This window comes from Nycticebus coucang, chromosome 10 (assembly GCF_027406575.1).
Source record: "Nycticebus coucang isolate mNycCou1 chromosome 10, mNycCou1.pri, whole genome shotgun sequence".
NCBI classification, from domain to species: Eukaryota; Metazoa; Chordata; class Mammalia; order Primates; family Lorisidae; genus Nycticebus; species Nycticebus coucang.
The window spans coordinates 21,210,074-21,236,002 of record NC_069789.1 but is presented as its reverse complement, the minus strand read 5'-3'; the positions used below and the strand labels follow the sequence as shown (position 1 = coordinate 21,236,002).

At 39.4% G+C, this 25,929-nt stretch overlaps 1 protein-coding gene across 3 annotated transcripts in view; it reads left to right on the top strand.

Moving 5' to 3' along the window:
- Positions 1–25,929, top strand: part of B3GALNT2 (beta-1,3-N-acetylgalactosaminyltransferase 2) — a 70,151-nt gene that overhangs the window by 35,367 nt on the left and 8,855 nt on the right. For 2 of the 3 annotated variants that reach the window (XM_053604136.1, XM_053604134.1), the window contains exons 6-12: positions 6,656–6,766; positions 10,480–10,558; positions 17,378–17,561; positions 21,035–21,160; positions 22,068–22,227; positions 22,750–22,806; positions 25,361–25,761. In XM_053604136.1, coding sequence (XP_053460111.1) covers positions 6,656–6,766; positions 10,480–10,558; positions 17,378–17,561; positions 21,035–21,160; positions 22,068–22,227; positions 22,750–22,806; positions 25,361–25,498 — 855 coding nt within the window. In that variant the 3' untranslated portion in view covers positions 25,499–25,761. Of the gene's footprint in view, positions 1–6,655; positions 6,767–10,479; positions 10,559–17,377; positions 17,562–21,034; positions 21,161–22,067; positions 22,228–22,749; positions 22,807–25,360; positions 25,762–25,929 lie in introns of those variants that run through there. The other variant, XM_053604135.1, reaches the window with a different exon arrangement.

The window sequence follows — 25,929 nt, the reverse complement described above, 5'->3', positions numbered from 1 at the left end:
GAGTGCCGTGGCGTCACACAGCTCACAGCAACCTCCGACTCCTGGGCCTAGGTGATTCTTTTACCTTGGCCTCCCGAGTAGTTGGGACCACAGGCACCCACCACAATGCCTGGCTGTTTGGCCGGGGATGGGTTTGAACTCACCACCCTTGGTATATGGGGCCAGAACCCTACCCACTGAGCCACAAGTGCCGCTCAGTGCCCAGCTATTTTTTAGAGACAGGGTCTGGCTCTTGCTTAGGCTGGTCTTGAACTCTTGAGCTCAGGCAATCCACCTGCCTCAGCGGCCCAGAGTGCTAGGATTACAGGCATGGGCTATCATGCCCACCGTTGTTACTATCTTTTTGATAAAAGCCATTGTATTGGGGTGAGATATTATCCCATTATAGTTTTAATTCCCATTTCTCTGATGACTAATGATGATGAGCATTTTTTCATATGCCTATTGGCTATTTATTTGTATGTCTTCTTTTGAGAAATGCCTGTTCAGATATTTTGCCCATTTTTTAATTGTATTATTTGATTTTTTTTCCTGTAGAGTTATTGGAGCTCCTTATATATTATAGATACTAATCCTTTGTCCGATGAGTGTTTACAAACATTTTCTCCCTTTCTCTGGGTTGTATTTTCACTTTGGTGATTGTTTCCTTTGCTGTGAAGGAGCCTTTTAGCTTGATGTGATCCTTTCTGTGCAGTTTTGCTTTGGTTGTCTGGTGTTTTGGGGTTATTACTCAAGAAGTCCTTGCCAATGTCCTAAAGCGTTTCTCTAATGTTTTCTTTTATTAGTTTCATAGTTTCAGTTCTTAGACTTAGGTCCTTAATTTATTTTCTATCATAAATACCTTTTTGTTTTGTTTTTGTTTTTTTGCAGTTTTTGGCCAGGGCTGGGTTTGAACCCGCCACCTCTGATATATGGGGCCAGTGCCCTACTCCTTTGAGCCACAGGCGCTGCCCATAAATATCTTTTGACATTAATGTATTCCTTTTCTTAATTTACATAGAGACACTGTCACTCTCTTGCTTAGGCTGGAAATCCTAGACTCAAGCAATCCTCCCACCTGAACCTCCCAAATAGTGGGACTATAGATACCCCCCACAATTGCCCAGCTAGTGGTTTTTTTTTTTTATCTTTTCTTTTCTTTTCTATTTTTAGTAGAAAACGCAACCTGGTCTCAAACTCCCGAGCTCAGGAGATCCACCTCCTTTGGCCTCTCAGAGTGCTGGGATTACGGACCTGTGCCACCAGATCTTATACTGGCTGATATTTTCTTTTTTTTTTGACACTGGCTAATTTTTTTATTTTTTATTTTGTACAGACAGCTTCTTGATACACTGCCTGAGTTGGTCTTAAACTCCTGGCCTCAAGCAGTCCTCTTTCCTCAGCCTCCCAAAGTGCTGGGAGTAGAGGCATGAACCATGGTACCTGGCCTCCATTGCTGTTTTATGGCTGCATAGAATTACATTGTTTCATTTTGTTTTTGAGACAGTGGTCTCTGTCACCCAGGCTAGAGTGCAGTAGTATGATCAGACCTCACTGTAACCTCAAACTCCTGGACACAAGCTATCATCTTGCCTCAGCCTCTATGCCTAGCTAATTTTAAAAAAATTTTTGTAGACTACTTGGGAGGCTGAGGCAAGATAATCACTTAAGCCCAAGAGTTTGAGGTTGCTGTGAGCTGTAATGCCACTGCACTCTACCGACGGTGACATAGTGGGACTCTGTCTCAAAAAAAAAAAAAAAAAATTCCTTTTTTGTAGAGATGGGAGTCTTGCTATGTTGCATAGGCTAGCCTTGAATTCCTGGACTCAAGCGATTCTCCTGCTTCAGCTTCCCAAAGTGCTGGGATTACACATGTGAGCCACCACATTCAACCTGCTTAGAATTACATTGTATGAATTGAAATTTAATTCTGCATTTGGATATTGAGGTATTTCTAAGTTTTCAGGGTTGTGAAAAGGCTGTAGTGAACATTATTATACCTCTTTTCTGTACATAACTGGTTATTTTCTTAGGATGAATTCCTGGGTCAAGGGCATATACATTTTTAAGGCATATGATTCCTTCCTAGAGGGCAATTTAGCAATTTAGATCAATCTGAATAATCATTACTAGTATATTAGAGTGCCTGTTGTCTGAGGTCCTTTTATTCTCTCTCTTTTTTTTTTTTGAGACAGAGTCTCACTATGTTACCCTTGGTAGAGTGCCGTGGTGTCACAGCTCACAGCAACCTCAAACTCTTGGGCTTAAGTGATTCTCTTGCCTCAGCCTCCCAAGAGTCTGGGCCTACAGGCACCTGCCACAACACCCAGCTATTATTTTTGTTGTTGCAGTTGTCATTGTTGTTTGGCTGGCCCGGGCTGGGTTTGAACCTGCCAGCCTCGGTGTGTGTGGACGGCGCCCTAGAGAAAGTTTATTCTCTTCATGTATAAACTTCTTTTCTTTTTAAGTGCAGTATATACCATTAAAATTATCTTTTACTTTTAATTAATAGTAGTGGTTCAAATAAGTAACACTGGCCAAGTGTTGGATCTTAGTTTTTGTAGGAAGTCGTTTTTGGTTTGTTCATTCATTTACTCAGAAAATATTTATTGAGAACTTAACTGCATGCCATGTACTGGGATCATATCAGGATACAATATGAAAATCCCTGCCCTTAAAGCAGCTAATGTACTAGTGGGGAGAAAAGAGTTAACCCTGATAGTCAGCTTACTGTGTGGGAGGCACTGGTGTAACCAGTTTTCCTGTATGAACTAATTGGTAAGTCCTTTAGGATTGAAGCAAATTAGTGATGAGAGTCCTTCCTTTCTACTCAGGAGAAGCACGGCCAGATCCTAACTCAGACTTTGTGTGATTCCTGTAGGAGAGTAATGTTATTCCAAGAGGACCAGAAGTGCCAGCAGTGTGTTAGGTGCTGCTAACCAGAAAGAGCTGAGTCCTGATGTAGGGTTCATTTTCACAAAAGACTTAAAAGGATTGGTGTAAGTAGGAAAGTGATGTACCTGCGATTAAATAGGTATGTGAGGGCATGTTTGGTTGTACATGCCTGAGTGGGCCTATCAGATGCTGCTTGGATGAGTTTGAATAACCTGCTCTGTCACTTAATGGCTCCATGACCTAGCGAAAGAGTTACTTAACTTCACCATGTCCATTTCCTCAGTGAAGATGGAGGTGCTACACCACTTAGTTCTTCACCAAGGACAGTTTGCCAACCCAGGGAACACTTGATTGTTAAAACCGGGTATGGGATGATACTGGCATCTAGTAGATAAGAGGCCCAGGGATGATGATGAGCACCCTGCAATGCACAGAACAGCCCTGGAAGATGAAGGTTTTTTTCATTCATCTTGATGGTCACTAGAGTAACATGTCAGCAGGATAGCTGGTCAAGTAAGCAGATCTTTTGCAGTGTTTTCATTGTGTGGCTCCCTAAAGCATAAATCTCAGGAGGAGTCACGAGTGTACATGAAGATTGCTGTGTGTTTCTCACAAAATATTCCTGTAATTTCATATTTTCGTTAATAGTTGAAAATATACTAAAACGCAGACTATTTTTGTTCACCTGAGTCACTAGAGACATTATTGTTAGCATTATGGATTGTTATACACTTATTTTTTTAATGAAAGTTGAAATTCTTTAGATGTAGTCATTTCTCTAATAAGTTGTTTATGATGATTATTATTATTTTTTTTTTTTTTTTGAGACAGAGCCTCAAGCCGTCGCCCTGGTTAGAGTGCTGTGGCATCGTAGCTCACAGCAACCTCCAACTCCTGGGCTTAAACTATTCTCTTGCCTCAGCCTCCCAAGTAGCTGGGACTAGAGGTGCCCGCCACAACGCCTGGCTATTTTTTGGTTGCAATTGTCATTGTTCTTTGGCAGGCCTGGGCTGGATTTGAACCTTCCAGCTCTGGTGTATGTGGCTAGAGCCTTAGCCACTTGAGCTACAGGTGCCGAGCCAAATTTTTTTTTTTTTTTTTTGTGGTTTTTGGCCGGGGCTGGGTTTGAACCCGCCACCTCCGGCATATGGGACCGGCGCCCTACTCCTTGAGCCACAGGCACCGCTTCGAGCCAAATTTGTTAATGTTCATAGACACAAAAGTACTGTATATGTTCAACTACTCTGTGGTTTAGATGAGAAATCAGAAGTATAACACAAAATAATTAACATGTGAAAGGGCTACAGATAGCTGGCTTATGTTATAGGAGAGATAATTTATGATATCTCATTTTTTCAACCTATACCCTGCTGTTTTTTTCTAACTTTTGTCTTGGTTTTATGATCTTAGCTGGAAATTACCATCAGCAACTTGTTTTGCATCTTAAGGGATTCCTGGCTTTGTAATTACCTTTTGTAAGAATAAAAAATAGGCATGCGAAAGAAGAGGCGAGAAATAGAAACTAAGTTGTGTTGTGGACAGAAACAGATACAGGAAAGGGGGAGAAGATACTGCTCTTGCCTTACTTGATAATAAAACAAGGCTGGGCACAGTGGCTCACCCCTGTAATCCCAGCTACTTGGGAAGCCAAGGCTGGAGGATTGCTTTAAGCTAGGAGTTTTTTTGTTTTTTCTTTTGAGACAGTCTCAAGCTCTTGCCCTGGGTAGAGTGCAGTGGCGTCACAGCTCACAGCAACCTCAAACTCTGGGGCTTAAGCAATCCTCTTGCCTCAGCCTCCCAAGTAGCTGGGACTACAGGCACTCATCACAACATGCAACTGTTTTTTTTTTTTTTTTTTAGTTATAGCCATTGTTGTTTGGTGGGCTCACGCTGGATTTGAACCCACCAGCTCCGTTGTATGTAGCTGGCGCCCTAGCTGCTTGAGCTACAGGCGCTGAGCCTAGGCTAGGAGTTTGAGACCAGGGTGGACAACATAGCAACCATGGATTAGGAGTTTGAGACCAACATGGACAACCATGATTAGCCAGCCTGGTGGCACACACCTGTAGTCTCAGCTACTTGGAAGGCTGAGGCAGTAGGAACCCGTGAGTAGGAATCAAGGCTGCATTGAGCTGTGATCACATCACTTCACTACATACTCAATGACAAAACAAGATCCTATCTTGAAAAAAAAAAAAAGAAAAACTCAAGAAAATGGTATTAGAACAGGTTGATGTAATAGAAACTGGTAGTTGGGGCCTTCTGTGAGATCTCTGGAGAGAGCCTCTCTGAGGAGATAACAATGGATCTGAGACCTGAATGGTACTAAGGACCCAGCTGTGCACGGAATTAGAAATAGAGAACATGGAGAAATTAGAAGACATTAGGATTTCAATGTACACCAAACCTTGAAGCAAGGGAGCATAACTTTTGAAGCTTGGAATTTACTGGTAGTAATCACAAAGGAAAAGCTTGTCTGATTTGCCAAGGTAAAATTTAGACTTTTGAATTTCTAAAAAAATAATGCAATACTGGGTGGCAGACAATTTTTTTTTTGAGACAGAGACTCAAGCTGTTGCCCTGGGTAGAATGCTGTGGCATCACAGCTCACAGCAACCTCCAACTCTTGGGCTCAAGAGATTCTTCTGCCTCTGCCTCCTAAGTAGCTGGGACTACAGGTGCCTGCCACAACGCCCAGCTATTTTTTGTTGGAGCCATCGTTGTTTGGCAGGCCCAGGCTGGATTTGAACCTGTCAGCTCAGTTGTATGTGGCTGGGGCCTTAACCGCTTGAGCCACAGGCAATGAGCCAACCCTTTTTTTTTTTTTTTGGCCGGGGCCAGGTTTGAACCCGCCACCTCTGGTATATGAACTACCACCTCTGGTAGTAGCCAACGCCCTACTCCTTGAGCCACAGGCACTGCCCAGGTGCCAGACAATTCTGAAAAAATATTTTAGCTTATAAAATATGCACAGGACTAACATTGTTGTGCTACAAAAAGCTCACATAGATGAATAAGAAAAATAGAAGAGGTGTGAGCCAAATGGCAAAGAAGCATGACAAGGAAGTTCTCAGGAGAGAATGTTCCGTTCATAAGCATCACTAGAAATCAGAGAAATTCAACTAAGTGAGGAATAATATTTTTAATTTACCAAATTAGCTTAGACTTCTTTTCTTTTACTAAGATTTCATACCAGGGAGAGTGGTAATGGAACGAATAGTCTCATAAATTGCTAATGACCGTATAATTAGTAAAAAATGCTTTTGAAATTAGTTTGGTAATGTGTACCAAAATCTACACAAAATATCTTTCTTTCTTGTCCTAGCAATTTCACCTCTGGGAATTTATTTTAAGTAACAACAAAATATTGGGGGCAAATGAACATTTACACTAAACATGTCTACATTCTCTTAGTAGGTGTTGGTAGCAACCAGGAGGGAAATGGTTGAGTAAGTCAGGATGCATCTACTCAATGGCATGTTATACACACATGAAAAAGAATGGTTGTAACAGCCACAGCAACAAAAGGAAATGCTTTTGAGACAAAGCAGCATGCAAAATTGTCTATATACTTTTGTAATTGTTATTATATGTACATGGAAAATGTGGTTAAGAATATACACTAAAATGTAAACAGCATTGTGGCAGTCATGGGATAAAAATTTTAACTAATAGATCTTGAAAAAAATTTACTGTTCCCTGAAATCTTACCTAAAAACTTACTTAAAACCTAAATGATGATGACAAAGAAATTGATTAACTATTTATCTTTCTACAAAAGAGCTTTGAAGGTACCATTGTGTGGGAAAGCCAGGACCTCCACGGCCTTGTGTCAAGAAATCTTCACAAAGTGACAGTGAATGATGGAGGAGGAGTTCTCAGAGTCATTACAGTAAGTCACTTTTTTTTATGTTGTTTAGTAACATAAGGTAGCTTTTTTTAATGCATAAAGTGTTCTAAAATTTGCTTTTACACCAATCTATACAGTCTGGAACAAATAATTCTTGTGTTTTAGAACATAAGTGATAGACTATGTTGTTGAGTCACCATAGCAAAGACAAAAAAACTCAAATGTTCTAAATGATTCTGCAAGTCCAGTGTTAGTGAATATTCAGTTTTGCCCTAAGATAGGGTACATCTTTGTGTGATATTTTATTTCTGAATAATTTTGTTAGCATTCTTTAAGAATGCTTGCTCAGTAGTATTTAGAATATTCAGTATCTCACCTTCATAGTAAAATACTGTAGGTAAAAAAATATTAGAAAATAAGACTGAGTACCTCCATTTATATTGCCGAAGCAACTCCAGGGTTTGACTTGTATTTCTCATTTATTCAAATTTGCTTCAAATTACTATAGCTTGACAGTTTCTCACAGTATATGTAGAATATTAAAAAAGTGTAGGAAGACTTGAAATGATGACCTTCAGTAAACAAATGTTGTATGGCAATGTCTTAGTCTTTTATTTTCCTTGACGCTGGGTCTAATGATTAGGAATGCACTTGGCATTTAAGTTTACAACCTTAGTGATGTTTTAAAATATTAACCTTATTTTCGTGAATTAATTTCTGAATTTGAAATGAACATCATGTGTATATATTATTACTCATTCAGAAAGCAGTTGCTGCACAGCGTTCGTAAGGCAGGCGTGGTAGCAGCCAAAATAGGCCCCTCACTGGCCCATAGTGGAGCTTACAGTCCAGTGAGGAAGGAAGACATTAAACAGACCTACAAATTCATGTGTATTTGCACATTTAGATTTGTAGGCCATGTTTAGGATCTAGTATTTTATCCTTTATTATGAAATTATGTTTGTTTAGGATGTAATATTTTATGGAATTTAATTGTAATTTTCTTATTTCCTTATTTTCAAGACAGGTACACTTAATATCTTGCCTTCTTTTTTATTTACGAAACTTTTAAAAAGCCAGAACATGCCTAACTTCTATAGTTACACTAAAGAAAATAAGTTTGCTTTTGAGTTGAGGACTAGGTTCAAGTTTAAAGACTCAAATGATCTACTTTGGAAATGAAAATAGTTGTAGAGAGCTAAAGACAGCTTAAACATTCAGCTAACTTTAAAAAAAAAGGTAGTTTAATAGTCTACTCTTAAGAAACTCCATGTGCAGATGAAGCTTTACATCATAAATGCATACAGCTGAGCATTTTCTTTTTTTTTTTTTGTAGAGACAGAGTCTCACTTTGTGGCCCTCGGTAGAATGCCGAGGCCTCACACAGCTCACAGCAACCTCCAACTCCTGGGCTTAAGCGAATCTCTTGCCTCAGCCTCCCAAGCAGCTGGGACTACAAGTGCCCGCCACAATGCCCGGCTATTTTTTGGTTGCAGTTTGGCCGGGGCCGGGTTTGAACCCACCACCCTCGGTATATGGGGCCGGCGCCTTACCGACTGAGCCACAGGCGCCGCCCAGCTGAGCATTTTCATTAAGTCTTACTCTTTTGCCAGCAAATGATACCAGAACATTTTAAAAGCAGAATTAAAAGCGAAATTGTGACCTTTTAGAGATAAGTTAATAAAAAAAAGTACTAGTGAGTTCTAAACATGCCAAAACAATATAGAAATATGCAATAAGAACTGAGGAGCATACACTCTTTTGTGGAACTATAAAGTTGGAATCTATAGCATCACCTTTAGTAATTTTCACAGCATTCGGCTACAGACATTTTAAATTGGCCAGGTGCAGTGGCTCATGCCTATGATTTAGAAAGATCACTTGAGGCCAGGAGTTTGAAAGCAGCCTGAGAAAGAATGAGATGCTGTCTCTATAAAAAATAGAAGAATCAGTCGGGTGTGGTGGCATAGGCCTGTAGTCCTAGCTATTTTGGAGACTGAAGCAGGAGGATCCCTTGAGTCATAGTGAGCTGTGACGACATGGCACTCTAGCCCAAGTAACAGAACAAGACCCTGTCTCAAAGAAAAAAAATCTAATGACAATTTACCACAGTTACCTCAGAATACACTATCAGCATTAAAACATCCCTTTGTGTACAGTACAACTCTGCTGAAAGATAGCCAGAGAGAAAGTAACCTCCTCATTTATGAGTATGTAGAAGAAACACCGTAAACCTGCTGAACTGTAATTCTGACCTTCTGATCCAGCCCATAGCAACTAGAGAGGCGCTCTGGTAGATGTGTCGTAGCAGGGTGCAGCACACAGAAGTAAAGCGCTCAACTTGCAGAAAAATCCTTCTACAGAAGTTGCCAGCTCCAAGGGAGGGCTAACGCTTCCCTGGTAAATGTGCAGATCACTTGGCATTCCATAGCTGCCTGCTCTGTGAGGGCTGCCTCTTCCCTCTCTCTGGGCACCCTACCTGCCTTGCCATGTCAGGGGCTGCAGCCAAGATGGCCATGTGTGTGGCGGGCAGGGCAGGAGCTTCTAAAGCAGCTCAGCCCATTGGCAGGCAGGCAGGTCTTTGGGACCTGCAGGAGGCTTCCAGTCCCCTCCACATCACTGACCTTGGCTCTCATCCCTCACGGCCACAGCCCATCTCATCAGGCCCACTACACCCCTTTTGCTGATCATGGCACTTGGTGAGGCCACTCTGGCCCACTCCCACCAGATCCCAGATCCTTCTAGATAAGAATTTCATGTGCCTGGCAGGAGGACATAGCAGCCTAGGAGGCCCACTGGGCTACCCCACTCGGGAGCTGTACCACCCGTGTATAATCCTCATTCTTATTTTTCCCTCACAAATTTGGGTGGGGTGGGGGAGTGTATTATACATGACAAAATATAATAATAATAAAGGATCCTCTAATCCTAAGAGGTAGAAAGGACTGTTGTTGGCTGTTAGCACAATAATCTCTAGGCACCTTCATCAGCATCAGTAATCAGCAATCAACAAGGATCTATCTGAACTATGTGGGCTGTTGATTTAGGGGATCTTTTCTCTGCCTGGTCACTTTTAAGATACACAGATGGGCTCGGCGCCCATAGCTCAGTGGTTATTAGCTCAGTGATTAGAGCGCTGGCCACATACACCAGGATTGGTGGGTTCCAACCCGGCCTGGGCCTGCTAAACACAACAGTGACAACTACAACAAAAAATAGCCGGGAATTGTGGCAGGCGCCTGTAATCCCAGCTACTTCAGAGGCTGACGCAAGAAAATCACTTAAACCCAAGAGTTTGAGGTTGCTGTGAACTGTAAGCCCACTGTGCTCTATGGAGGGCGACATAGTGAGACTCTGTCTCAAAAAAAAAAAAAAAAGATGTATTTGAAGATGTATTTGAACTGACAAGAATTTTCAGTCTCCAAAAAATCAAAAGTAATTTTAAGTGATAGGGTAGGGATTTAAAATAGGTTAGTTTTGTACTATTATGGTAGCAAGCAGAAGAATGTGACTATATAAGTTGGAATTCTGAACACTGTATGACTGTTAAGTATACTTTTTCTTTAGTATTGTAATCAAATAACAAAAATAGTAGAATACTACATGTCATCCTGATATTACAAGTCTCAAATGCACCAACATCTTCGATGTATTTATCTGCTGCATATTATGATTTGTCAGATCAATTTTAACATACAATAAACTTATTTTTAGTCATGAGACCCTGAGCACACTTCTGTTCTTACTCCTTTCAGGCGGAGGAGGGTACCTTGCCTCATGAACTCATGGAGGGTGCAGAGGGAGTTGCAGGTGGTTTTATATACACTATTCAGGGTAAGTTGGGTAGTTGAAAGTTGAAAAACAGCACAGTGAATTGCATGTATGTAATCTTTATACTTCCGACATAAAAGGTGATTTTTTTGTCATTTAAAAACCTTTTATTGAGATAAAAAATTCACGCTTTTAAAGTGTTGTATTCAATTCAGTGGTCTTTAGTGTATTCACAGAGTTCTGCAGCCATCTTCACTAATTCCAGAATGTTATGTCTCTTCACAAAAAAGCCCCATTAGCTGTCACTCTTTATTCTTCACCACCCTATCGCCTAACAGCTGCTCATGTTGTTCTGTGTAGATTTGCCTATTTGAAACATTTCACATAAATGAAATTGTACAACATGTGGTCTTGGTGTCTAGCTGCTCTGGTTTAGCATAGTGTTCGAGGTTCATCTCTGCTTTGTCTCAGTGCTTGTTCGTGGCATAGAGAGACCCCATTTTATTTACTTAATTGTTCATTAATGGACATGAAGATTACTTACACTTTTTGATAATTCTGCAGTGAACATTTATGTACAAGTTTTTATGTGGTCAAATCTTTTCATTTCACTTAGTTAAATATATAGAAATGGAAGCACTAGGTCACATGATGATTCTGTGTTCAACCATTTGAGTCACTGCCTGACTTTTCCAGAACAGCTGCCCATTTTACATTTTCGCAGTCAGTATCAGGGGTTCTGGTTTCTCTAAGTCTTTGTGGTGACTTGTCCATGTTTTTTAATACGTCCATCCTAGAAAGTGTAAAGTAGTATCTCATTGTGATTTTTGATTCATTTTTCCATAGTAAATAATGATGTCGAGCGTTTCTTCATGTGCTTATTGGCCGTTTGTATACATAAGTTACTACTAAAGTTTTGAGACAGGCTGTGTTACGGTTCATTATTTCACTCCCAAGAAATACAGTCAACAGTGTCCTCTCTGATTCACCTGGGCAAGTTTGAACTTGGTTGGCTTATAAGTGTTTCTGGGAAGGCTTCATTTGTTTCCATCCATGCAGATTTTACATTGCTTGATTTTTTTTATTATTATTTTTTTGCTTTGAATTTTTTAAGTTTTATTTATTTATTTTTTTTGAAACAGAGTCTCACTATATCGCCCTTGGTAGAGTGCTGAAGTGTCACAGCTCACAGCAACCTCCACATTGCTTGATTTTTTTGCATATCTCAAAACCTTCAGAATGACCCTCATAACTTTAGAGAAATATGAAGGTCACTATGAAAGTTTTGAGATATACTGTTAATGGTCTGTTATTTCATTTCAAAGAAATAGAGGCTACATCAGCCGATTCACCCATTCAAATTTGGCTTATTTGTGTTGCTGAGAGGACTTCATTTGTTTTCATCCATGCAGCATTCAGTCAGCGTCAGGGAAGAGAACACTTTCACGTGATGGTTTTCTATGATTTTAGAAATGGGTTAAGCGAGTCTCAAAGCCTTGAGCATTTGCAGTGGGCTTTCAGGGACCTTACTCCATTGAAAGGTCCTATACAACAATTTTTTGGTGGTTTCAAGAATTTAAAAGAGGCCAAAACGTCACTGAAAGACAAGGGCGAGAGTAGGTGTCCGACAACTACAGTGACTAAGGGATACATTGCTGCTGTGGAAAAAATGGTTTGGGAAAACAATCAGGTGACCCTTAAGAACACTGAAGTGACGCTATAGATGGGATCGCTGGCAGTGTCCAGAATTCTGCACGATTATCTTCAAGTCTGCTAAGTTTCATCCCGATGGGTGCCTCACACTTTGACAGATGAGCAAAAGTGCATTGTGTTGAAAGGTGTGAAGAAATGCTGGTCAGAGTTGATGGAGGCAAGTCTGGAGGTGTTTTTGATATCGCTACTGGGGATGAACCAGACTTACCAGTTTGATCCAGAGAACAAGCATTAGTCAACAGTGTGGATGTTTTCCCCGATGAAAATCCACCAACAAAAGTGAAGTGGGCCTGGAGTATCCGAAAGACAATGGTGACAACTTTCTTCTCCAAAAGTGGTCATGTCACAGGGGTTCCTCTGGAGGAACAAAGGACTGTTACTGCTCAGCTGTATACAAGAGTGTGCCTATCAAAGGTTTTAGGAAGTTTCAAGAACAGCAGCCAAGGACAAGACTGAGGTGGAGGGACCATCTTGCACTATGACACTGTGTCTACCCACACAGCCAACAGCACCATTCAGTTCCTGGAGTCCACAGAGGTGACACTTATGACTCCTCCACCCTACAGAACTGACCTGGCCCATGTGATTATTTCCTGGTCCCTACAGTAAAAAATCACGTGTGCAGAAGGTTCTCTGGCTTTGAAGAAGCTGTTCATGCCTATGAAAGTGAGCACTTGAAGAAAATTGGTGGAAAGAATATTAACAGAAATGGTTTATAAGAATTCAAAAGTACACAGAATGTTGTAGTGATTATTTTGAGAAAATGTAGTAAAAATGATTTTACTTTTCTTTATTTTTGTGTATCTTAAAACTTTTGTAGTATCCCTGGTATCTATTTAAATCCCTTGCCCATTTTTTAAATTAGATTATTGATTTTGTTATTGTTGGATTATAAAATGAGTTCCTTTTATGTTCTGGATACCAGTACCTTATCAGATACATGATTTGCGAATATTTTCTCTCGTGCTAGGTTATTTCTTTTAATTATTTACTTATTTATTTTAGAGAGTAGATCTGACTCTGTTAGCAGGCTGGAGTGCAGTGAAATGACCATAGCTCACTGCAGTCTTGAACTCCTGGGCTCAAGCGAGCCACTGCGCTAGCCATTTACATACAAAAGTTGTAAATTTTGATGAAATTCAGTTTTGTCACTGTTGTCTAATCTGAAATCACAAAAATACATGCCTTTATTTTCTTTCAAGTGTTTTATTATTTTAGCACTTACCTGTAGAACTTTGATCGCATTAATTTTTGTATATGGCATGAAATAGAGATTTTACTTCTTTGTTTCACATGTGGATATCCAGTTTTAAAAATTAGTGACAGTACATGTAAAGATTTATTTCTGAACTCTCAAGTCTATTGCATTGATGTATATGTCTGTCCATATACCAGTGTTACACTGCCTTGATCATACAGCTTTATAGTAAAATTTGAAATTGGGAAGTCCTCCAACCTTGTTTTTTTTCTAGCTTGTTTTGGCTATTCTGAGTCTCTTGCATTTCCTAATGAATTTTAGGATTCATTAGACAATGGAATTGTCTATAGAATTTTAGGATTCATTAGACAATAGAATTGACAATAGTATTTTGTCAATTTCTATTAAAAAAAAAAAAAAAACACAGCAGGATTTCCAAAGGGATTGCGTTCATTCTGTAGGGCAGTCTGAAGAGTTTGCCGCCGTGTTAACAGCATTGCCTATGAGCACCCTGGAGCATGGGATGTCTTTCCCTTCATTTTTGTGATATTAAATTTCTTTCTGCGATGTTTGATGGTTTTTCAATGTAAAAAGCGTGCAGCACTTTTGTTGAATTTATTGTTAAATATTATTTTTTGATACTATTGTAGGTGGAATTTTAAAAAAATTTTATTTCTAAATTGTTCATTGCTAATATATAGAAATACAGTTGATTTTTGTATATTACACTTGTGTGCTACAATCTTGCTGGACATGTTATTTTTTAGTTAATAGTTTTGTTAGGTACTTTAGGATTTTCTGTATATAAGATCATGTCATTTGTTAATAGAAGTAGTTTTGCTTCTTCCCTTCCAGTGTGGATGCCTTTTATCTCTTTTTCATGTCTAATTGTCTTAGCTAGAACATGTAGTACAATGTTGACTGGAAGTGGCGCAAGCAGACATCTTTTCTTATTCCTGGTGTTAATTTATACTCATACCTTCCAGATTAATGCAGTTAAAACAAAATGTATAACTTAATAGTCTAAAAGGCTTGTATTTAGGTTCTGTTCTCATCTCATTACTTTCCATTTTCCTATTACTGTAGTTTTATAACACTTTCACTTCCTTCAAGTGTTAAGTTGTACAGACACTTCTTGACTTACAGTGTGGTTACGTCTTGATAAACTCGTCTTTTTTTTTTTTTTTTAGGACACATTAAAATTTGCTTTAATACTTCTTTGGGGAAAAAAAATCACACTTTTAGTGAATGAACAAGAAACATTTTTACGCTATTAATTTTATCTACCATGCCATGAATTCATAGTGAAGAGGTTCCAGTAGCTCAGGGAGGCACCTTGCCATTGAATGTGACAAAGTGTTGATTGACTTTTGAATTCATGGGAAATAGGTTCCAGCACCGCGTATCACTGTTACATGGGGTCTTTTGGTTATCCTGTGTGCTGTACTGTACACCTATTATGCCATGAGCTCATGGGGAATAAATAGGTTCTAGCACCTAAACACATGGTTCCACTGGTACTCCTGTGTGCTATGTTATATGCTTATTATGCCATGAATTCATAGGGAATGGGTTCCAGGAGCTCAGGCTCCTTTCCGTTAGTTCTCACGAAGTGGGCTTCTCTGGGTGGCGCAGGCTGGCACTTCAGTTGAACCCAGGTACCTTTCTCTTTGGCTTCCTTCTTTTTCTGATCATTTTCCTTCACATGCCTCAGGAAGTTATCTCAGCTCTTAGAGTGCTTAATATGCTCAATATGAACATTAATCTTCTTCACGAGGATCTTGCCCTTAACTTGTTTGTTTACAACAATGCCAACAGCATGCTGGGTGACATTGTAAACTCTTCCAGTTTTGCCATGGTAACATTTGTGTGGCATGCCTTTTTGAACAGTACCCATTCCCTTGATGTCTACAATATCACCTTTCTTGTAGATTCACATATATGTGGCCAAAGGAACAGCTCCATGTTTTCTAAAAGGCCTAGAGAACATGTATCGGGTGCCTCTCCTCTTTCCCTTTGTGTTCATCATTTTGGTGAATTACTGGAAGATGGCGTCTCTGGCCAAAAGGCTGATAAACTCATCTTAATTTGAAAATATCATAAATTGAAAATGCATTTAATACACTTAACCTAACCATTATAGCTTAGCCTCTAGCCGACCTTAAATGTGTTCAGAACACTCAACTAGCATACAGTAGGGCAATATCACCTAACACAAAGCCCATTTTATAATAGAGTAATGAACGTCTCGTGTGCTATTAAATATTGAAAGTGAAAGACAGAAGGGCTGTATGTGTACTCAGTATGGTTTCCACCAAACGCATATTACTTTTCACGCTATTGTAAAGGCAAAACTCATAAATGGAGTTGTTATTAAGTCAAGGACTATCTGTGTATATTTATCCTTATCTTTAAAGTGACAGGATGTTACAGTAGGCTTAAGAGTTGAAAGGGACCAGAAGTTATTTAGTTCTGTGTTTCTTTTCAAAGGGTAGGCTGTGGTCTGTAACTCACCTACATTAGAGTCAGAGAGGTGGCAAATTAAAAATACAGATTCTTGGGTTCCACACCAGATCTGCTGAATCTTTAGACTTGAGGCCCAGGAATCTATATTTCAGTAAGCATTCCTAAGAACCACTGATTCAGTTCCACTCCTTTTATAGATGAGTTACAGTCCACAGACGGTGTAACTTAGCAGTAGCTCACAGACAGTGGCAGAGGCAGAAGTCAATGAAGGTCTTCAGATCCCCACCTCCATCCATTCCATTTGCAACAAGGAAGAGTGGAGTGTGAAATTACCTTTCATTTCCTTTCCCCACCCCTCAGCAGCTCACTTTCTTTTTATTCTTCAGAAATTTTCTTTAATTTGATTAAGATATTTGAGAAAATCCTGACTTTTCCTGCCCTACTGAGAGAGTTGCTGCCTTAAATTCATAGTATCTGGGGACAGACCTGCAGACATGTGACAAGTGACTCATTAATGTGTGAGAGGGCAGATGTCTTTTAATCATCATTAACAATTCTTTTTATTATGAAATACCAAATACACCAAAAGCAGAGAATACTAAAAGTACCCACTGCTGAGAATTAATAGATGTTTCTGTTTTTGTCATATTTGCTTCCATTTTTTTTTTTAAAGAAATAAAAGCTGATAGGCAGAGTTTTAATTTTCCCTCATCCCCTTACAGTTCTCATTCCTGCCTCTTTCCCTCAGAGGGGGAATCTCACTGTCCGAAAATTTATGTGTACCCTTCCCATTCTTATTTTTCTACTTTCTACTACATATTTACATATCTTTCAATAACATCCTTTTGAGTATTTTGTAATTAATATTATAGAATCATACCATATATACATATCACTTTAAAAAGCAGTTTTTACTCAACATTTTTTTTGTTGTTGTTGTTGCAGTTTGGCCGGGGCTGGATTTGAACCCGCCACCCTCAGCATATGGGGCCGGCTCCCTACTCACTAAGCTACAGGCGCCGCCCTACTCAACATTATTTTAGCACCATTCCTATCAGTGGTCATTTAGCTTGATTCCATTTTTTTTTTCCCCACAAACAGTGCTGCAGTGAATATTCTTGCGATCATGTAAAAATAATGTCTGTAGCTGTCACCATTTTCAGTGACAGCTCATGTGCTTGCAGATGCTCTTAATAAATCTCTGCTATTAACTCTAAAAAAAAAAAGGTAATAATGTCTGTAAGGATATACTTTCAGGTGGACTCAACCATAAGGTGTACATATCTTCAGCCTAACAAGATATTATCAAATTGTCCTCCAAACTGGGTGTATCCGTTTATCCTCCCACTGGCAACGTCTAAGAGTTCCCCTTCCCTACCTGAAGTTACAAACAACTGTGCTTATTACATTGTCTTGGGAAAAGAATTTTAGTGTACATCTTATTATAGGTTCCGGGTCTTAATTTGTCATAGCATTTTTCCCCAATTCTTGATTTTTCTTTTTAGAAGTTGATGCTCTCTTACACAACCTTCATTCTCGTCCCCAAAGACTTATTGATCATCTAAGTAATCTCCACGAAGAAGACGGCTTCCTGGAGGAGGAGAGTAGCGCCTATGATGATATTGTTTTCGTGGATGTTGTTGACACTTACCGAAATGTTCCTGCAAAATTATTGAACTTCTATAAATGGTAGGTTCTAAAAATGTTGAGTAGGTAGAACTAGTTTTATTTCTATTGTTCTGTTTTTTTTTTTTTTTTATTTTTGTTTTTGTTTTCTGGAGGCAGTCTCGCTATATTGCCCACTCTAACTGAAGTGATCCTCCCACCTCAGCCACCTGAATAGCTAGGACTGTACCTGGCTTATTGTTCTTTTGATAATAGGAATAATTTATCAACTTCAAATCTCTGAGATCTCAGTAATCAAAACCAAAACTCAGGACCCCTAGGGTATGACTTATTGTGTCTGACTCCTTGTAAAGACTGAACTTCTAAAATGCTGCCACTTATTTCGATTAGCAGATCCATAATGCGAATGATACTAAACTATTGAAAATATACAAGGTAAAAATTGATTTCTTTTGAGTCATTCCCACTTGGCACGGTTGTCTTAAGCCATTTTAGATGAAAAATTATTGTGTTCAGAAATGGTTCATTTTCAGTGTTTTTACCCATATACCTGTATTTTTTCCCCATTTATAGTCATTTGTATCCAGATTACTCATCTGAATTCTGTTCAACTGAAAATCCACTTTGTATTTCCATTCTCTATTCCATACATTTAAAAACTACTTGTCCTGATTCTGAAACTCCTGTATAGAGATGCACTAGACTTCCACAGCTCCTAGAGTCTATCCTATTTATAACTTCCCATACCCTCTAGTATTTCTTGGATCTTATAGTAATTTCTACTTTGATAACAATAGCAACAGCGGTCTACATTTATTTCTGGAATTCTAGACACACTCAATATATAATGACTTTATTTTAATGTATATAATAAGATTAACATATATATATATATATATAGTTGTTAATATTATTAGTCACCCTAGGGTCCCGTAATTTGCTATTGAGTTCATTGATACTGTCTACCCTTACTGCAGAACTAAAACCTTTGAACTCTTCTTTCCTGGTTAAACCTATAAAGGCTATTCATATCTTTGACTTTTCTTTTTTCAAACCTTATCCTTTTTCTTGGTAAGGCCCATGGTCTTTTTTTTCTTTTCTCTATATCCTTAGAAGTTACCAAGTACAGTACTTTACAGTTGTGGTTCCCTGGTCCGGAAAGTTAGATGGTCTAGTTAGCTATAGAGGGTAATGTTTCCTAGCTGGGGCATGTTAATATAATTTTGAAGTTGTCCTGTGGGTGGAAGAAAGATGTAAATGAGGGTTGGAAATTTGAATGTGTCTGGAATAGGAGTAAGTTTAGCTGAAGAAAAAGAAACTTCTTTTAAGTCTAAGCCACTAAAGGGAGTTCTGGCTGTAGGGTGAGGCCAACACGAGGGAGAGTAGTAGAAATAGAGATCCAGGAAGATGGAAATCAGGACTGTGAGGTTCTCGGACTGTCTATAGAGAGATATTTCCCAGGTGTGGAAGTTACATTTAGTGCAGTACCACCTGTTCTTCTTCTCCTTACCCATCTCTGAGATCTTGGCTTCTCCCACTCTGTCTCTGCTTCCACTGTTTTGAGCAGTCACCTTCTCTGCTTGGATTGCCGCAGTAACCTTCCAACAGGGCTGTGTTGCAGGACCGCTTACCCGCAGCTGCCCCACCCATCTCCCTCTACACTGTAAATGAGAGTTTCATTATCCCTTTATGTAGTTGAGTCGCCAGTGACTTAAATGTTCCTTGTCATGAAAGTTTATTTCTAGTTAGCAAATGAATATTACACATGGGTTATTAGGAAAGTTTTGAGGTACACAAAAGTCAAGAAACGTAAAATCCACATAGACAGAAATAAATGAAGCCCTCCCCAAAAAAACAATAAAGTGAGCAAGTTCAAACCGGCATGTGTGAATCAGAAAGATTGCCACTGTCAGCTTAAAATTTCTTTTTTTGTGTGATTTCTTAACTGATATTTATTTATTTATTTCTTGTTAAATCATAGCTATGTACATTAGTGCAGTCAAGGAGTACAATGTGCTGGTTTCATATACAATCTGAAATAATCTCATCAAACTGTTCAACGTAGCCTTCATGACATTTTCTTAGTTATTGTATGTAGACATTTATATTCTGCATTTAGTAAGTTTCACCTGTACCCATTCTAAGATGTACCATAGGTGTAGGGCCCCACCTATTACCTTCCCTCCACCCTAACCTTCCCCCATATTCTTGTGCTATAGTTGGGTTATAGCCTTCATGTGAACTATAGCTATAACCCAAATTAGCTTCATAGTAGGGCTGAGTACATTGGATACTTTTTCTTCCATTCCTGAGATACTTTGCTAAGAAGAATATGTTCCAGCTCCATCCATGTAAACACAAAAGAGGTAAAGTCTCCATCTTTCTTTAAGGCTGCATAATATTCCATGGTATACGTGTACCACAATTTGCTAGTCCATTTGTGGGTCAGTGGGTACTTGGGCTTCTTCCATGACTTAGCAATTATGAATTGGGCTGCAATAAACATTCTGGTACAGATGTCTTTGTTATAATGTGATTTTTGGTCTTCTGGGTATATACCTTGTAGAAGAATTATAGGATCAAATGGCAGGTCTATTTTTAGGTCTCTAAGTATTCTCCAAACATCCTTCCAGAAGGAACGTATTATTGTGCATTCCCACCAGCAGTGACTCATGTATATACCTTATGCTGTTAACTAGCAATAAACTAAAAACACAGGGTTATGCTAGTTGGTGTTGACCCATTGTTGTTAAATTTACCATCCGTTGACTTAATGAAACTTCCTCTGGATTTTTTATTGAGATTTTTGTCATATTACAAAACTGCATTTTTAAATAGAGATGAATAGGTTTGTCATTGTGAAATGAAGGAGTGACTTTTGTCTTTAGTTGCCGTTATATATTGCTTGATGTCTAGATAAGTGGAGTTACCCTGTTGTGCCTTCCAAAGGTTCTTTATGATGGCTTTATTGCTGAAAGTTGTTTCTAAGAGAAAATGTTTACATGATATAGCTCAATTTTTTTTAAGACCATAAACTATCTTGAGTGCCATATGTAAATTATAGTATAGAGCACATCTTGTACAGTAACAGTCTGTGTGAGAGGCCCAGGTGTAACACCTGTTCCCTTATCCTGGGCCTTTGTTGTAAAAACATGTGTGGCAAAGTTAATCTGGCAGCCTGATGTGAATGACGGCTAAGAAGCATTTGTTTGAACATATATGCCACTTACACCAGATTTTTTTCTCATTGTATTCATTTTCCTTCATCTTTTTTTTTAATCTAAAAATTTCTTGTATAATCCTATACCTTTTAAAATTGGCTTGTTGTATCTCTGTTTTATGCCACTTGGTAAATACCAACTGAGGGCAGTTGACAGCAGCCACGTTTTATTAGAGCGAATGTTCCCAGCATCTGAGGAGTGAGACATGGGTAGTACAGGGACAATTTTGAAATTCAGTGTTAGGCCACCCTAGTGGGTTGAGCGTGGCTTCTGTGTGTGGCTATACTGATTTCTGTATCTCTGTTTTGCTGATAGGACTGTGGAAACAACTAGCTTCGATTTGTTGCTCAAGACCGATGACGACTGTTACATAGACTTAGAAGCTGTTTTTGATAGAATTGCCCAGAAGAATCTGGATGGGCCTAATTTTTGGTGGGGGAAGTAAGTTAACCAATGTTAGCCCATTCTTGTGGCATTCTTATGCCTGAACAAATGTAATTAATTTAGAATGAAATATGCAAGTCTCTTTTTTTCATATGGAAATGTGTTTGAGATGTGAAATTTCTTTTTTTTCACTTTGTTGCCCTTGGTAGAGTGCTGTGGCGTCACAGCTCACAGCAACCTCCAACTGCTGGGCTTAGACAATTCTCTTGCCTTAGCCTCCCGAGTAGCTGGGACTACAGGCGCCCGTCATAATGCCCGGCTATTTTTTTGTTGCAGTTTGTCCGGGGCCAGGTTCGAACCTGCCACCCTCAGGTACGGGGCCGGCACCCTACTCACTGAGCCACAGGCGCTGCCAGAGATGTGAAATTTCTTGTTAGGCTCCTGGGTTAAAATATTTTTTTACTCTACAATCAGAGGAAAATATTTTTTAAATGAAAAGCCTCAGGCTAATGTAATTAATTAGGGAAAATGATGTACCTTCTATTCTCATGCCCTAGAAATAAATGGTACTCACATTAGAAGCTGTTATACGTTGTGTATTAGAATAAATTTGTGACACATCTCTGAAGCCACTTTCTATGCTTCATCAGGGATACAGTATGGATTAGTGATTTCCTTTTTTTGGTGTTCTGAGTTTTTTTAATGTCTGCTAAAACACAGGGTAATCTTTTAGTACTTTTCTATCAGAAGCTCCACAAATGCAATTTTGATAAAATTTAATATACTATTTTACATAAAACACTACTGGAAAAAATGGTAATATTCCTGTCCTTAGATTAAAAAAAAAAATCCTTTCTCCTCTTCTGTCCTTTTTCCTACGAGCTTGCTCTTTGTGGTGATGATAATAGAGTCAAGTTTAATAGTGGCAGATGAACACAAGGAGCCGTGTTATTGTTAATTTCAGTTTCAGACTGAACTGGGCAGTTGACCGAACTGGAAAGTGGCAGGAGTTGGAGTACCCGAGTCCTGCTTACCCTGCCTTTGCATGTGGGTCAGGGTATGTGATCTCCAGGGACATTGTTGACTGGCTGGCAAGCAACTCCGGGAGATTAAAGACTTACCAGGTAATGAAGAGTTTCTTACCTCAGGGTACACTCATCACGTTTTATCCAGCCCAGTATTCTGTCTGTGAAAGCACAGCCCACTTACTTGGGGAAAAGCATGTTATTCTTTCTATGTATAAATCAGTCCTTAAAGGTTAAGGACACACTGCTACTCCTTCAAATTCTATTCCTAAGTCTTTTCTGAGCCTACTTAATAAGTTTTCTGCCTATGTTTACAAGTGTAATCCCTGGAGGAATATAAAGATTTTTATTCATTCATAAGGAGGAAGACTAGAAAGTATTTCCTGAAGACTTAAGGGACCGGAGAAGAATGGGCTGTGGCTGTGTTGCCCGCTCACTACCTTGTGGTGTAGGTGCTCCGTGCTGACAGCCACTGGCTTTATAGCGTCAGTCTATGTTTGGCATTTCGTATTAAAGTAATAAAGAAGTAGGTTGTTTATAATGGAAGTGGATGTGCCATTATCTTTACAAATGAAATAAGCTTTTAAACTTTCACATTTAAACTTTATGGGCCATGTACAGGGTGAAGATGTAAGCATGGGCATTTGGATGGCAGCCATAGGACCCAAAAGATACCAGGTAAGCAGATCTCTGGGGGTTGGCTCTAGGGTTCTTAAGAATTGAGAAAATGCAATTTCTAATGCCTGAGACCGGAAGTGTTTCAGATTTTGGATTTCAGTTTTTCAGCTTTAGAAGTGAGTGCATCAGACTTCCCAGGTCAGCATCCCAAATCTGAAAATCTGAAAAGCTTCAGTGAGCTTTTCCTTCGAATGTCATGTTAGTGCGCAGAAAGTTGAATTTGACATGCTCAAGCTGTAATGTCTGTCAGACCCTGGGCAGAAAGAGTGAAGATCTTCTAGCCTAACAGCTGTGCTCTTGATTTAATTGCCAGTAATCCATCTAGGTTGTCTTTCATACAACATTTTTCTCAGTTTAACCCAAAAGGCAATGTTAGGAACAAAAGTTCCCCTACCTACAAAGAAGAATTAGTTTTTTGTAGATTTGGTCGGAAATTTTTGCAGCTTTGAAACTTAATGACAGAATCCATGACTCAATGACTTGAGTTTCCAGCAGTATTGCGGTCAAAGGACCCTTCTGGCTGATGGAAATAAAACACCGGATGTTGCAAGATACCACTTAAAGCACACTGATTGCTAAACCAGAAAAAAAGAGAAATGAGTCTGCAGAGACTAAAATGGAAAATAAGAGCCCTAGGAAGAAAGGAAGCACAAAGTTAGCTTTTGTCTCAGAGATTTCTGTTGAATTCTAGACTCTTGCCACTTACACATTGGCCACAGATGGTGCAGGGCAGAAAGCGTGTGCGGAGCCCACCAGCGAGAGACCCTGCAGAGAGCTGCAGCTCTCAGTTCAACGTGCTGCTCCTTAGTCAGCTTTTATTAGTCCTAGCTCTTTGTCGTACTTTTGCTCCCCTCTTTGGCTTACTTACCTTTGAACATAATTATTTCCGGTGCTGGTGATTCGGGAATGGGTCTCCGCAGGTCTGATGTTGCAGTTTGTTGTTTCTACCGACTGTTGTGCATGGGGCTTGTTTCTTGATGTGTTAAGAGACTTTTTATTGTGAACTCCTGTCTTTGAAATTACAACCTGTTTTTTTTTTTTTATTTCCAATTAATTTGAGGGTACGTACAAACAAGTAGGTTACAGTGTTTGCTTTGTTAGGTGAAATGAACTGTATTTAAAATGCATTTCTAATGAACAGGGTTTTACCTTTTTTTTTTGCTCTGCACCTAAGGGCACTACCATCTGTGAATATTTCACATTTCTATCTAGGGACTTTTGGGGCTGTGGACTGTGAATAATGGCTCCAGCCCCACCTTAGTGCAAGCTGTGGTTACAGATATTCAGGAAGATTCCTTTACATCTTACTCCGGGGCAGGCCTGAGACAGACAAGTCACTCTCTTGTCTGGGAAGTTTTCTTATGTACCCAGAGGCAGTGGCCCTTCAGGGATTCTGGCTCTCTGTGGCAGTCTCTGGTCTCCTGTCTTTGGGCATGGACTTTTAAAATTATTATTACTGGGCCAGGCATGGTGGCTCACTCCTATAATCCTGGCACTCTGGAAAGCTGAGGCAGGTGGACTGCTTTAACTTAGGAGTTTGAGACCAGCTTAAGCAAGACTGAGACCCCATCTCTACTAAAACTAGAACTAGCCAGGCGCTGTGGCAGACGCCTATAGTCCCAGCTACTTGGAAGGCTGAGGCACAAAGATTGCTTGAGCCCAAGAGTTTGAGGTTGCTGTGTGGGCCACAGAACTCTACTCAGAGCAACAGAGTGAGACTCTGTCTCGATAAATAAATAAATAGTAATTATTTTAATGGAGTGTTTGTATGGGGCATGGACTTTAAAACCCAAGGATCAGCAGATGCCTTCTAGGCACATGGCTGACTCCTGCACTTCCTCCTGCTGTTTCTTCTTCACCAAAGGAGTTCAGCCATGCTTTATAAAGATTTTTAATTTTATCCAGCACTTTTGTGTTCTAAAGAATGGAATGAGTTTCTCTATAAATGTGTTCTGTTACATTGCGAAAAATTACAAGCCGTATCATATAACCAAATCTGGTAGCTAGGAAACAGTTGTGATTAAGAACTGGGGTTCAGGAGTCTTTAATCCCTGTCATTTTATTAGCACTTGGACCTTGAGCAAGTAACTTAACTCTCTTCATTTTAGCTTCTCACTTGTGAGAGGGAAATAATTCTGACTTCCCAGGGTTTGTTTTGAGAATTAAATGAGGCATTTATAAAGCACTTGGTACAGTTCCCAGAGTATTACAAGCATTCCACCTTACACTAGCTGTTATTAATGCTACTATATAACCACCTTTCCTCTGATAACAAATAGGAAACTCTTCATTTATGGCTTCCAAACTTGCTCATTATAGAATTTGCTAACTCAAAATGGTTAAACACCACACTTGCATTGTTTCTGTGTTCTGTGAGGACAGAATTGTGGGGCCTGATGCTTTCCCAAATCAGGAGGAACCACCCCCAAACCTCACTAATCTGTTCACACAGAATTGTCCTCGAAATAATTCCAGCTTCCTTAGAAGAAAAGCTGCCCATCTGCATGCTTTCTGTCTCAAAACACGTTTCAAACCAGCTTTTGTTTTCCAACAGGACAGCCTGTGGCTGTGTGAGAAGACTTGTGAGACAGGAATGCTGTCTTCCCCCCAGTATTCTCCACAGGAGCTGGCAGAACTGTGGAAACTGAAGGAATTATGTGGGGATCCTTGTCAGTGTGAAGCCAGACGATAGGGATTCAAATTAGCAGTGTTTAAAATCAGGGCAGGCAAATGATAATCTGAATGTAAGTCTGAGAAGAGCCTTAGGTTTGGCAATATGTCTTTCAGGAGCATTGGAGGCTGGGACTTCACCTGTAACCAGTGTGGTTTTCTTAATGTTCGCACAAATTCCCTTTTTAAAAGTCACCTGATACTGTAGCATAAGAAAAGTTTTTCTTTATATATTGGAAGGTGATTTGAAAAATACCAACTTGTTTTATAAAAAAAATTTCTAAATGCCAATGCATTGTTGCTAATTAATAATTCATCATTACCTGCCATTTTTTGTTAAAACTTAGCCTAGCCTTAGAAATCTTAATAAACCAGAATTTGAATTTCAACTTGGATTGTAGGACAGCTCTACTCAGCATAATTAGGGTAATTACCAGCCAAAAAGAACTCACA